The sequence below is a fragment of the Haliotis rufescens genome, unplaced genomic scaffold (genome assembly GCF_023055435.1).
Source record: "Haliotis rufescens isolate VD_foot unplaced genomic scaffold, xgHalRufe1.0.p SCAF_2, whole genome shotgun sequence".
In the NCBI taxonomy this organism is placed as follows: domain Eukaryota; kingdom Metazoa; phylum Mollusca; class Gastropoda; order Lepetellida; family Haliotidae; genus Haliotis; species Haliotis rufescens.
In genome coordinates this window covers 71,416,445-71,430,334 of record NW_025963890.1, presented here as the reverse complement: position 1 = coordinate 71,430,334, position 13,890 = coordinate 71,416,445, and the positions used below count along the sequence as shown (strand labels likewise).

At 41.3% G+C, this 13,890-nt stretch overlaps 1 protein-coding gene across 4 annotated transcripts in view; it reads right to left on the bottom strand.

The window, feature by feature from the left end:
- Nucleotides 1-13,890, bottom strand: part of LOC124133186 (CDK5 and ABL1 enzyme substrate 1-like) — a 31,200-nt gene that overhangs the window by 16,226 nt on the left and 1,084 nt on the right. For 2 of the 4 annotated variants that reach the window (XR_007222356.1, XM_046497455.2), the window contains exons 2-9: nucleotides 11,520-11,635; nucleotides 10,003-10,117; nucleotides 8,612-8,686; nucleotides 7,654-7,783; nucleotides 7,214-7,319; nucleotides 4,688-4,768; nucleotides 1,160-1,260; nucleotides 31-137 (exon numbers count right to left, since the gene is read on the bottom strand). Coding sequence is in view for 3 of the 4 variants with exons in the window: in XM_046497455.2 (XP_046353411.2) it covers nucleotides 31-137; nucleotides 1,160-1,260; nucleotides 4,688-4,768; nucleotides 7,214-7,319; nucleotides 7,654-7,783; nucleotides 8,612-8,686; nucleotides 10,003-10,117; nucleotides 11,520-11,635 (831 nt within the window). In the remaining variant the exon portion in view is untranslated. The remainder of the gene's footprint in view (nucleotides 1-30; nucleotides 138-1,159; nucleotides 1,261-4,687; nucleotides 4,769-7,213; nucleotides 7,320-7,653; nucleotides 7,784-8,611; nucleotides 8,687-10,002; nucleotides 10,118-11,519; nucleotides 11,636-13,890) is intronic. The other 2 variants (XM_046497456.2, XM_048400508.1) reach the window with 2 other exon arrangements.

Below are 13,890 nucleotides of genomic sequence, written 5' to 3'. Positions count from 1 at the left end.
CCACGACCAGTGAGGATGGTAGAGTTGTACCTGCGCAGTTTGGAGAGGCTGAGCTGAATGTTGGGGAACTTGTCCTTGAATTTCTCATTGAGCTCCTTCTTGAGGCTGGAGGGCTTGACGTACTCAATGACAGAGGTCTGCAACACATAGTGGATGGCATCAAGACTATTGCATACATCTTGGTCGATCTACTGAGACAACTATAACTGAAGTAACACAGCATAAACCATGACGATATTCAGTAACTGCAGTAGTCCCAGGCTATAGCTTAACTTAAGGGGCTGACACACTGCTGCAAACTGGCAGAATAAACACCAAACACTTTGCCTGATTACTCGAAATTGATGATACTTGTCATTTAGGGTTCATGATTATCCCAAAATTGCATGTATCAGTATTGCACTAATGGTTATATCTTGAGTGAGTGCATGAGAGAGTTGGATTTAAGGATGTCATATTCCAGTTATATCACAGCTATCAATTCAGTTCATGATAATCCCAAAACTGCACATATCAATATTGCTCTAATGATTATTTCTCGAGTGAGTGAGTGAGAGAGTTGGATTTAAGGATGTTATATTCCAGTTATATCACGGCTATCAATTCAGTTCATGATTATCCCAAAATTGCACATATCAATATTGCAGTAATGGTTATATGTCGAGTGAGTGAGTGAGAGAGTTGGACTTAAGGATGTATTCCAGTTATATCACGGCTGGTCAGCTTGATGTGTAGGGAGAAAGCCCAAAGTGATGCAGGTCTGAGGCGTTTACCACTTCCGTGAAACCCACAAGAATCATGAAAATGGGTATGCTGACATACCTGGAAACATAATCAGGACAAACCGGGACTCAGCCTACAATTATTAAAGTTTTCTGACGTTCCCAAGGGATGCAACTCTGCACAGTGAATTGCGGCCACGAATGACCTCCTGTAATGTCTAGCAAAATAATCCCTCTTATTCAGCACACTCAGCAATATTCCTGCTGTCAATAGTCAAATCTGGACCACAAAAGCCAGTGATTGATATCATGAGTAACAATCCACAACCTCAGGGTACATTGACACACAATCAACCAGTTGCTCTATTTTTCTGAGAACCAATATGCAAAATCCCCATAACACTTGAACACAGGTACAAAGCTCCTTCATGTCTTACCACATAGGAGGGGAAAGTCATCAGAGTCCTGTAGCTCCCAGACTGCAACTCGGGGTCGTCCAGGAGGTTGGGGTCGTAGAAGTCCGTGTTCTCTTCCGGGACTGAACAGGCAGTAAACAGGTACAGCATTACATACTCATTCTTGGTCAAGCATGGTGCAGCAACAACCTAATTTGGCCAACTACATGATATAGAGCACAGCATAGAGTGGATAGTTACATGTGTAGTAGCAGGGTTAGAATTTGACACTTGTCCTATAGTCCTTGCCAACTGCCCATTAGTTAAGGTATCATAAGGACAAGCAGAAAACTGCCATTAGAGTTTTGCTAAATGTTATCATTATAAGGACTAGTGGACTAACAATTAGTTTCTATCGCTGAGTAGAAGACACTTTTGTGAAGAGGGGTGGTGCCATCACTGCTTCTAGCAGTTTGGTACAAAGCTAAATTAGTTGGCTGTTTAACGGGGCACTCAGCAACATTTCAGTCGTACGACTGCCTGTGGATACGGGGTACGATGGCACGCTATCAAACAAGTCATGAGTCTGACAACTCAATCGCCTCTTACGACCATTGTAGGTTGCTAGGAACCTATTCTTACCAGGAATCCCCACATACATAGCTCAGGACACTAGGAAAGTGTATCCGTTACCACTAAAGCAGGGTCTTTGTTGTGATAAACAATGACTTACTTAATAGCGCCTCCAGCCCTTAGGTCAGCAGAAGTTTTCCCCTAACTAAAATGTATTTTCCCTCAATAAACGAGTGATTTGGATAGGGAACAACAGAAGGTACTACTTGGGTAGCTGTTTGTCAAGGATCAGATAGTTTTGTTAGCTGTTGTTTATTGAAACATCATCCTGAATTAAGGCAACATGCTGCTGATATATTTAAAATGGCACATTCTGGTTGAACATTCTTGTGCTGGGTGCTTAATTTCATTGCAAAGTCACAATAAATAGATTGCATTTGGAATCTTTATTCAACAGTGATGCATCATTATTAATGGATGAAGTCAATTAAACTTACACATACACTGAAAGTAAAACAAATACATTTGCACATGAGTTTTGGGCGGGAAATTGTCCAGGTACCTGATTAACATATTTGGACCCACTCCAAACCCCACTTTTACCCCAGTATTAGACAACCCCCTCCTTTCCCCAGTATTAGACAACCCCCCCCCCCCCCCCCCCCCCCTTACCCCAGTATTAGACAACCCCCTCCTTTCCCCAGTATTAGACAACCCCCTCCTTACCCAAGTATGAGACAACCCCCTCCTTACTCCAGTATAAGACAACCCCCTTCTTGCCACAGTATTAGACAACCCCCCCCCCCCTTACCCCAGTATTAGACAACCCCCTCCTTTCCCCAGTATTAGACAACCCCCTCCTTACCCAAGTATGAGACAACCCCCTCCTTACTCCAGTATAAGACAACCCCCTTCTTGCCACAGTATTAGACAACCCCTCCTTACCCCAGTATTAGACAACCTCCTCCTTACTCCAGTATTAGATAACCCCCCTCCTTGCCCCAGTATTAGACAACCTCCTCCTTGCCCAAGTATTAGACAACCCCCTCCTTACCCAAGTATTAGACAACCCCTCCTTACCCAAGCATTAGACAACCCCTCCTTACCCAAGTATTAGACAACCCCTCCTTACCCAAGCATTAGACAACCCCTCCTTACCCAAGTATTAGACAACCCCTCCTTACCCAAGCATTAGACAACCCCTCCTTACCCAAGCATTAGACAACCCCTCCTTACCCAAGTATTAGACAACCCCTCCTTACCCAAGCATTAGACAACCCCTCCTTACCCCAGTATTAGACGCCCCTCCTTACACAAGCATTAGACAACCCCTCCTTACCCAAATATTAGACAACCCCTCCTTACCCCAGTATTAGACGCCCCTCCTTACACAAGCATTAGACAACCCCTCCTTACCCAAGTAATTAGTATTAGACAACCCACTTTCCTTACGCCAGTATAAGACATTAGTTTTTTGGTTGATGCATATCATTAATTACAACAATAATTTCTCCTCTACATTGTAAAAATATACAGAAATGACTGTGTGTATGTTACCATGAATACAATGCAGTGAGAGTGCAGCAGCAGCAGCAACACATGCACCTATCGCAACATCTGTTTTGTTTGTTTGTTGTTTAACAACGCACTCAACAATCTTTCAGCTATCTGACGGCAGTCTGTAAAGAATCGAGTCTGGACCAGACAATCCAGTGATTGCCATCATGAGCATCGATCTAAGCAATTGGGATCAGTGACATGCTTCAACCAAGTCAGCGAACCTGACACCCAATCTCATTAGTCGCCTCCTACGACAAGCATAGTCGCCTTTTACGGCAAGCATGTGTTGCTGAAGACCTATTCTACCTCAGGTCTTCACGGGTCCGCAACATCAGGTGGACACTCTTAATAACATAACGTTATAGATTTGATGATCTGTTAGATTGTTCACCTTACTGAAGAAAGAGTGATTGGATTTTGCTTAATGCCAGTCAATATCATTCCAGCTATATCACAGCAACCTGGACACGTCAAATGTCTGGACATGCCGAACAAGTGACTTAAAGCACGAGTTGTTATTCCAAACCATCAGGGTCTGATCCCTCGCAATCAGCCATGGCCGAATCTGACCAACCGATCTCCATATTGGTCCACTCCTACGACATGCAACAGGTTCTGAGCTTGTTTGTTTGTTTGTTGCTTAACGCCCACTCAGCAATATTCCAGCTATATGACCGAGGTCAATAAATAATCGAGTCTGGATCAGACAATCCAGTGATTGACATCATGAGCATCAATCTACGCAAATGGGATATTATGATATGCATCAACTAAGTCAGCAAGGTTGACCACCTGATCCTGTTAGTCACCCCTTAAGACAAGCATAGTCGCCTTTCACAGCAAGCATGAGTTGCTGAAGGCCTATTCTACCCCAGATCTCCACAGGTAAGGTTCTGGGGACTCATTCTGGAAGCCAATGGGGCAGTGAAAAATAACATGTACCACTGGGGACGAATGTTGATATTAGTCTCTGACTAAGTGCAATTAACAGAACAGCAAGGCAGAGTGCGTGTCAGAAAACAGATTTATGCTGAGGATCAGACAAGAAAACTCTGGGATCCCTGTTACAATTTAGTTGACACCATGAGCATGTTGAACCTCGATCACCATGCCACTACCCTCGTTATTACAAACATTGAAAATTTCTCGCTTCGTTCACAAATTACAAAAGCAATTTGAGGTTTCGATTTATCAATAAAGTAATAGTTATCGACAGAAGTTGATGAAAGTCGGACTTGTTTCACCTGTAACACTGCAAGTAAGGATGGATGAACACATCTTCCCGAGGCAAGCGTGTCCACTAGCCTATATCAAAGCCTAGACTCTGATAAATAGGTGAGTGGACGCTCTTGCCTTGGGAAGATGTGATGAACAGAGATCCCACGTTATAAGGACACAGGAGGTGTTAGGAGTGTGAGAAGCAGCTAGTGGTTTTACCTCTCTCCAGGGCAGAGAACAGCCCCGAACGCTGGAAAAACATGCTAGGGTCATGTGAGTGACTCCGCAAGTACTCCCGGCCTGATCATGATGACAGCGGAAACACAAAGGTAGTCAAATCATATTTATCAAACTTCAAACTCAATAAAACAAACCAGCAATGGAACATGCAATTAATCCGATGTTTTTCATCCCTTCTATCAGTAAATAATCTATTACAAAAACCATGTCAATCAAAAGTCAATTTGATGACGTTTAGTACAAGCTGAAAAAATCGGGAAATGGACAAATGAACTATTGTTAATATTTCACACGTTTCATTTTTAATATATTACACATTCAACGGCATACAGATTTGATGATAATAACTGGATGGGTGAATAAAATTTGTTAAGTTCGAGTCGGGCGTATTCTACGAAAGTATTTCTTGACACAACCTGACTTATATGTTGCACTGGAGCTGAGTCGATTGTTTAGTGCATGGTGAGAACAAACAATGAACGCATCATGCAAAACCGTTCCCTGTGAACATCAGCTGAATAAACATGTGTGGATGATTCCACGATACTGGGGAGACTCCACGAGACAGGTGGGAGAACACAATGTGTGCACATGATTGATTACAAGGAATCTACATCCTCAACACCTCACCCAAATCAGATCTTTTACTCCAATATAATACGTCTTTAGCCCCCCAAGAGGAGATCTACTGGTACTAGGTTAATCAGCTATGGCAATCATGGTACAATGTGAGTGTTTTCCATAGATCATGTAGATGAGTATGTTCATAAGAGCATACCAGTCCTCATCTTACCGACACAAGAGAGTCCACTAGCCTGTATCAAAGTCTATTTCACCATCGCCCTTTCAATCTGACTTTTCTGTGATAAAACGGACATGCACAGATCAATAGTCAAATCAGTCAACATTTTACCAAATCATGGCCCAAAGGGTGCCTTTTCATTTTTGAGTGCAAACTTCAATGTATTTTAACTGAAATGACTGAACGCTTATTGCAGTGACTGAGATGCAGTCATGGGTGCTATTTTTAGACCAACGATGCTGAGTGTTTCATGTTACCACAATGTGAAGTGTCACTTAATAATGTGTCGTCCATGAGCCTCAATTATTGAAAGAATGAGTGTGTGAGAATGGTTCAATGGTTCAATGTGAGCAATATTCCAGTAATATCACGGTAGGGTACACCAGAAATGAGCTTCAGGCGTTGTACTCATGTGAGGAATTGAACCCGAGTCTTCGGCTAGACGAGCATTAACCACTAGGCTACCCTACCGCCCCTGTAAGAATGAAATGCGGCAGTAATATATATCTTCACTGTGATTTTCACTGTGATTCATCCGTCATTCTGTTCGTCTGTCGGGGATAAAATCTCAAATCTTTTTCATTATCTTATCGACTAGTTCATCTTCTATGGTAGTCACCATTTTTGTGGAGCCATTCGAAAAAAGATCAGCAAACTGATTGGATATCACGTTTTCATCACAAGAGGCACAAGAGGTGCTCTACACAGGGTGGCCAGGAAAATCCATTTGAAATAGCAAGGTTGAAAACTAGACTTTGAGATAGGCTTATGGACACTCTTGCCTCGGGAAGATGACGTGTCCTCTGATCACCAAGTTTCACAGACTGAGAGAAGGACAAGATATTAACAAGTTGCCAGATGAAACAAAATGAAACCCATCACCAAAAGCTGATATTACATTCAGTAAAATTCTAATATATCTGCACATGCAGAGACTTTGCCAGAAATATAAATTTGAGGGGGAGGTCCCCCCTTTAGTTCCAGAAGAGGGGTGGGGGGGGATATGAAAGTCATAGCCAAGATCATACGTGTACATACCTTGTTACTAACACTTAGAATCTGCTACCTCTCATAATGACATTCTTATAAATATCTGTCTAGATACATTTCTTCCAAGAACGATATTTTCATTTCGAAGGCAAGATTTTGTTTTATTTGGATGGATAAATAACATCCCTCTGCCATCTGCATGATATCTCAAATGGAAAAACATTGATACCAGTCATGTGCAGATCAATGTTTCTAAATATATCACTGGGATTTCCTGGAAGTCATTGAGTATGACAGACTTCGCTTGCATCAATCTTGGCTTCGCGACTTCTTTACTAATGACAGACAATTTTGTTACTTATTTACAAGTAATATAGTTTAAATATATAAGAAATACTGTGCACTGTGAAATTTCAAATGAGGGTTTGAGGATTTGTCTTTCACTCACAACTCATATAAAACTGCACGAATATAACTAAATTGCAGTGAATACCACAATTGCGCTCCCTAGCAAAATCTCTGCACATGTGACTGTTTATCTCCTGGCTATTTCAGTAACAATACAATCATCTCCAATTCAAGTGTCATTCACACTACAACACTGGGGAACTCAGCCATTGTGGGGCACATCAGTGATCTAACAGAGCTATTGTACAATACACTACAATTATCAACAGCTCAAGTGACACACCTACACAATGACCTTGACCTACCTGCAGCTGGGGGAAGAAGAACCGATTCAGAGTGGGGTATTTCTGAACATGTCCTCTTCAATACCAGAGGACGGGACGGAACCAAAAACTCACTGTAGGACACGTCCTAGAAGAATATTGTCATCATTAATCATCTTCCAACTACTCTACTTAATGTCAGTGATATTTCAGCGATATCATGGCAGCGTGTAAATAATCAAGTCTTGAACAGAAAAGAAAGCGGTTGATATTATGAGCATCATTACTATTTGTACTATTTGATTCCACAGATATGCAAAAATAAATCTTCTTGTTTGAAATATTCATATAAGGCAGCCAATCATTGCAGGACTGGCAACATTTCTGCAGGATTGGTCAGCTTATTTTCCTTATTTGGCATAAAAGAATTTTATTTTCTCATAAAGTTATGAAGGTGTGTGTGTACAACGGTGACTTCTTACCTGACCCTCTTCAACCTTGACTATTGCTTGCAGTCCTACATACAGCAGTCCATCTTGAGATGACACTGACCTTGACCCAGAGTGACCTGAGTGGTGCCGTGTGCGACCTTCTTCACTGTGACCTTCACCTCTGAAAGATGAATATGGGAAACTGTAAAACATGGGCAATATACATGATACATGAACACTATCTCTTCTTTCCAACAAGTGAGGTGAAATGGGGTTTAACGCCGCGTCCATGAATACACCCACTCAGACACAGTTTACTGACTCCGAGCCGACCAGTCCTTGTTTTACCCCCTTAATGCCGAGCGCCAGACAGGGTAACAACAAGTACCATCTTTTAGCGTCTTTTGGTATGAAGCAGCCGGGGATTGAACACCGGACCTTCCGCTCTCCTGTTCGACGCTCTACCACTAGATCACGGAGGTGGTCCTTCTTTCCAACAAGTGCACTCAGAAGTGTGAACATTTCAATGAAGGATAAAAACAGTAATTCAGCAGTGATCAACAATCAGGAACTTTTTGGTACACAGGATATGCTGAGGTATCAATGAAAATATGCATCAAGTTTGTAACTACACAAATCTTACACAAAACCTATAGTGAGTGAGTGAGTTGGGTTTAACGCCGCTTTTAACAGTATTCCAGTTATATCGCGGGGTGTCTGCTTGATGTGGGAGGAAAGCCCGAAGTGATGCAGGTCTCAGACGTTTACCACTTCGGTGAAACCCACGAGCACGGGTATGGTGCTGACAAGCCTAGAAAGATAATCGGGGCGAACTGGGGGGCGAACTGGGATTCGAACCCACAATCATAGGTTTCTGGCGTGCCCAAGGGACGCAACTCTGCACAGCGAATCGCGGCGCTTTAGGCGACTGGGCCACCCGTGCCCCCCAAAACCTATAGATTCTATAAGTTAAAACATATGATTGTAGACAGGTTGTATTTGCCCTCACCTGTTTGCTGACCGCCTGTAGGGCACCACAGAGCACATGGCGACAGGCGCCTTCATCCCAGTCACTATCACCACACTGAAATACAGATCACACCAGTGAACACGAGTTGCTTCTTACACTCAGTGATAAAATGTTTGTTGTTAGGCATAAATTTCTTTAGCCTCATTTAAAGCCAGGAATATGATAACGACAGTGCCCTGTAAATAAATGAGTCTGGACCAGACAATACACTGACTGATATTACAAGCAATTATCCACCAAATCAGGGAACAGTGACATGCAATCAAACAAGTCACCGAGTCGTATCACCCGATCAAGTCGCCACTCATGACAAGCATTGGTTCATGGGGACATCCTTGAACCTGGAATCTCTACAGGGATAAACAAATGTCTGTTACAGGGATAATAAAAAAATGTGTGTCTTTACGTCCATCTCCATCATCACTCCATTGAGTAGCTGCTGAAAATAACAAAGCAAGAAATCTTGAAATGTCTAACAGGTCCTAACCAGAGAAGCAGGGATTCAGAAGCTCACCTTCATTGCTTGAAATATCACTTGAGGCACCTGTCACAAATTATCTGTCTTTGTTCTGTTCTTTTTATTATAATTGATGTCTACTGATTTTTAAACACATGGTAAACCTGCTTCTTTACATGTAAACTGACATTTCTGCATCATTTATAACATTCAGAATCAAATAGATCAAAAATACACAAATACAATTTTCAGTTTTGTGTAACAGGAAAGGCCAAAGTTACTCAACTTTGCACAAACCTTAAATGACTGCATGGGCTATCTGTGCCACAACATGGCAAAGTAATATCAATTTATCATTCCATTCTGCAAGAGGGAGCGACATGCTAAAGATATGTACATGATGTAACACCGCAAACCAAAGTTGTGTTTTAAATAACTTAGGAACCATTCAAATGCAGGAAATACCACAAACAACACATAAATATTGGGATACCTTACAGTAGACATAGCATAAAACAAATTTGATGACAGCAGACAAGTGAAAGTCCACATGCAGCATGCAGACAACTGAAGTCAGTGACAAGTAAGATTGAACACCTTTTCATCAGCTGTCTTGGTGGTTCAGTGGGAAAACAGTTGGTCACAATACTAAACATGCGATGTTGCAGGTTCGATTCACGACATTTAACCAGTCAATAATCAACATAAGATGCATATGAAAAGGATGTTCACAAACCTTTGGTGATGTAACATTCTTCAGTTAAGTTAGAAAGTCAAGAGCATTCTGCCAGAATGCCCAAGGCATGGCTACTAGCAACTGAGTTTACAGGCTTTCCACTATTTGAAGAAACCTTAAGAACAATTGTATGACGGCACTATAGGTTATAAAGTGTAGGTAAGACATGTCTCCTACCGTCCACCCCTGATGGAACTTGTCGAGTTGCCAGACAGGAAGCGCACTTCTCTTAAGGCTGAGGATTCTGCCGAGTCGCCGGACATGGAGCTGGACCTTCGAGCCAGACGCTCTCCTAAATGGCCAATCACAATAATCCATATGACACAAGTTCCAACTCGGACAATTAAAGCATCCTGCCTGATAGTAATTATATCATTACATAATAATTCATGGGTTACAATGAAGGCAGTGTTTGAAATAAAGGGTCATGGGTTCCTCCTATGTTATTTGAATCTGGAGAAAGCTTAAATCATTTTAGAACTGCCTTTAAACTAAAAAAAAATAGTTCCTCAACAGGTGAGGTGACCTGAGCGTATGTATGCTGAACTTGCTCTACAGGAACTTTTGTTGTAGTTTGTTTACAACAAATATATTGAAATAATATCATCATTGGATGCGAAAGGTGTGTAAAGATCAACCTCAGTAAGCATGGTAAGTCAGTCACAACGACAGCGCATTAAAATACATTGCAACATGTACATCAAGTACAAGACGTCAAAATGGCCAACAGTGACGGGAGAGTTTCTGTGGTGGTTACATGTGTTGGTCATCATTGATCAATTGGCCTATCATTGAAAGGTAATAATATAGACGTGTCAAATAGATACTAAGGTTGATTCATAGATTGCTGTAGACTGTCACTGTCAGTCTAGACATGCTAGACATGGATTGAGTTGATACTACGATAGTTTGGATGTGCATTTCTTCGTTCTGTTCACCAGGATGGGTCATAGCGAGGATATTTGTAAACGATCATGCAGTCAAACCCTCTGAGGTTTCTCAATGTATGACAAAACGCTGAGTTCAAGATTAAGGATCTAAATGATGTATTCGTATTCGTGCTAGGGAATTTCCAGGGTTCCCCCAAGGAGAGTGAAAGTAGTCTGTCAGTGTTTACATCATTTCAAGAATACTGTATCATGAAAAACTGAACATCAAATGGTGTCGTTCATACATTTAAGAACATCGATTTCGCGTTCATCTGAACAACATCTCGTTCATTTGAAAAACTGTATGTTATAAAACGTCCCACTAAAAAATTACCATTATTAACATTCGACATTAGGGTTATGATAAGGACCCCTTGACTTTCACACTAAATTTTGAACACCGTGTAAGCAAGTCCAAATATCAATTTCAAAAATCATTATAAACATGATAAATTCAGGATTCTTGAAATATAATTACATTAACCACTTACACAGTATGGCATGAAGGAAAAACTTCACTTGTACATTACTACTACAGGGATTCACCTGGGTTACTTATTGGGGGCCCAGAGACTCAAAGCCTGTAATTGTACAGGTCTAAATTTTCTGTGCCCCAGTGGATGCACTCTGTACTTAATTTGCATCTGTTTTCAATCGTTTTCAAGGATGCAGGATTTTGTGTCCGGTAAATCCCTGCTATTAACAGATGAGTATAATCGCTCATTTCCTTTATACATGGACAGCAACGATGTTGGAGGTAGTTACCTATCTTATCAGCAGGGTCATGAGCTGTGGCCTGGGGGGTTGACCATGGGATACTGGTGGAAGGCATCAACTTGCGCTTCACATACTTGTCTCGGTCATCAGAGCAGGAGGAGGCTCTGCAACAACAACACACACTCAGGGATGCTCAGGGGACGGCTCAAAATCAGATCTTTGTCTCCAAGTCGATTCCTCTCTCTGTCAAGATCTGACAAACTATCCATCATGACTAGAGCATGTTTTGCCACGTAAAATGAACAAACGCTCAATCATGCCAATCAAAATGTGGCATACAGGTCTTCTTAAAGCACGTCACATGATATCAAATGTCGTCTGTCTAATATGATTTGGCTATATTGTCAAAACTGCGACCTTGGACAGCAGGCAGTAGTGCTAATTTGGGTAGGAGAAATGAGTGAGTGAGTTGGGTTTAACTCTGCTTTGAACAGTATTTTAGTATGATCATGGCATGTCAGCTTAATGTGAAAGGAAAGCCCCAAGTGATAGAGGTCTCAGATGTAAACCACTTTGGTGAAACCCATGAGCATGGGTATGGTGCTGACGTACCGAGAAACATAATCAGGATGATCCGGAGTTCAAACCCACAATCATGGGTTTCTGGTGAGTCCAAGGGATACAACTCAGCACAGTAAATTGCGGTGCCTTAGACAACTAGGCCTCCCATGAGAAATGAACTCCAACCAATACAATTCTCAAATTATTGGTGAGGTGAGGTAAGGTGAAATTGGGTTTAACGTCGCGTCCAAGATTATTGCACTTATATAGCGACGTGCATGTATGTGTGTGTGTTTGTGTGGCTGCTTGTACTAGTCCGGACTGATGACAATTTATAGTGCTAGCCCACTGAGATACCATGCCGCAGTTTAACATGAATACCCCACTCAGACACAGTATACTGACTCCGGGCCGACCAGTCCTTGTTTTAGCCCCTTAATGCCGAGCGCCAGACAGGGTAACAACAAGTACCATCTTTTAACGTCTTTTGGTATGACGCGGCCGGGGATCGAACCCCGGACCTTCCGCTCTCCGGGCAGACGTTCTACAACTAGACCAAGGAGGCAGTCTCAAATTATTGGTGAAAAGATGCAACTGAAAGGACAGGGAGAATAATATTCCCATCCTAGTATGGCCTTTATTAATCTCAATTTGTCCCCCTCTGTTTATCATGTCTATGTTACATAAGAGGCGACCAACGGGATTGGGTGGGCACGTTCGCTGACGTGGTTGATGCATGTCATCGTATTTCAATTGCGTGGGCGAATGCTCGTGATATCAATCACTGGATTGTCTGGTTCAGACTCAATTATTTACAGATTGTCGTCATATAACTGGAATATTGCTGAGTGCACAACAAACAACAAATAAACAAACAAACAAAAGATATACTACTTTGAATGCTTCTCTCACTTGTACCAAGTGAAACCCTCCTGTGGGGTTTTGGCAAGGAAACATTGTGTCATGATACAATTCTGACATTACGATACAACAATTTACATCAAGATACAAACAAAGTCATTATTGTGAAGAGAATCATTAATTACTAATCATGCTTATAGAAAAAACAATTAAGGTTGACAATCCACACAAAAAACACCTTAACTTGACCCCATTCTGCTTAAAATAAAACATGCTAGTTAAGTTTTGCTAGATATCAATATGATGTCATGTGTGGAGTTCAATCTTGAAACAAAAATTTCCTAAGACTTTTCCTGTACAAACAATAAACACTTGCTGCATTGGTGACTGACAATTGGCAGTCATAACACATTGGATTCAAGCCCTCAAACATCATTTTCTTTGTCAGACAACTCAGATTTTAAGATATACATGTATCAATTTAGCTGTTAATGATTATGAGAGAGGTGCGCAATTAAACACAAAAAGGCAATAATTCAGTAAACAGTATGTATTTTCTATCCGACTCTTAATCAATTCATTATTTTTTTTAAAAAGATGTCACCAAATGACACCATTTGTTTTTATACATGTCAGTTTTGCATGCGCCAAAAATAGGCGCGTGCACCCCTGCACCCACTCTATTGATCTGAGCATCATGAACCAAGCTGGGACATTAGATTGCTTTGAAGAAAATAATACTTCAAGCGAGTCAGTCAACTTATGTCATAATAGACCCAATCACCTGATGCATGCAATAATAGACCCATTAACATGATTAAGAATAACACTGATTATCACTGATGTAGGTCAGATAACAAGAATCAGATTGTCTCATGTTAAAATAAGCAATCATAGATAGTAGATATTCAGGCTTTTTAGGTAGAGTCCCTTAATGTTATCACTAATCAGGCAAGTCATTTTTCAGGTTAAGTCTTAAAAGCTGTCATGAACAACT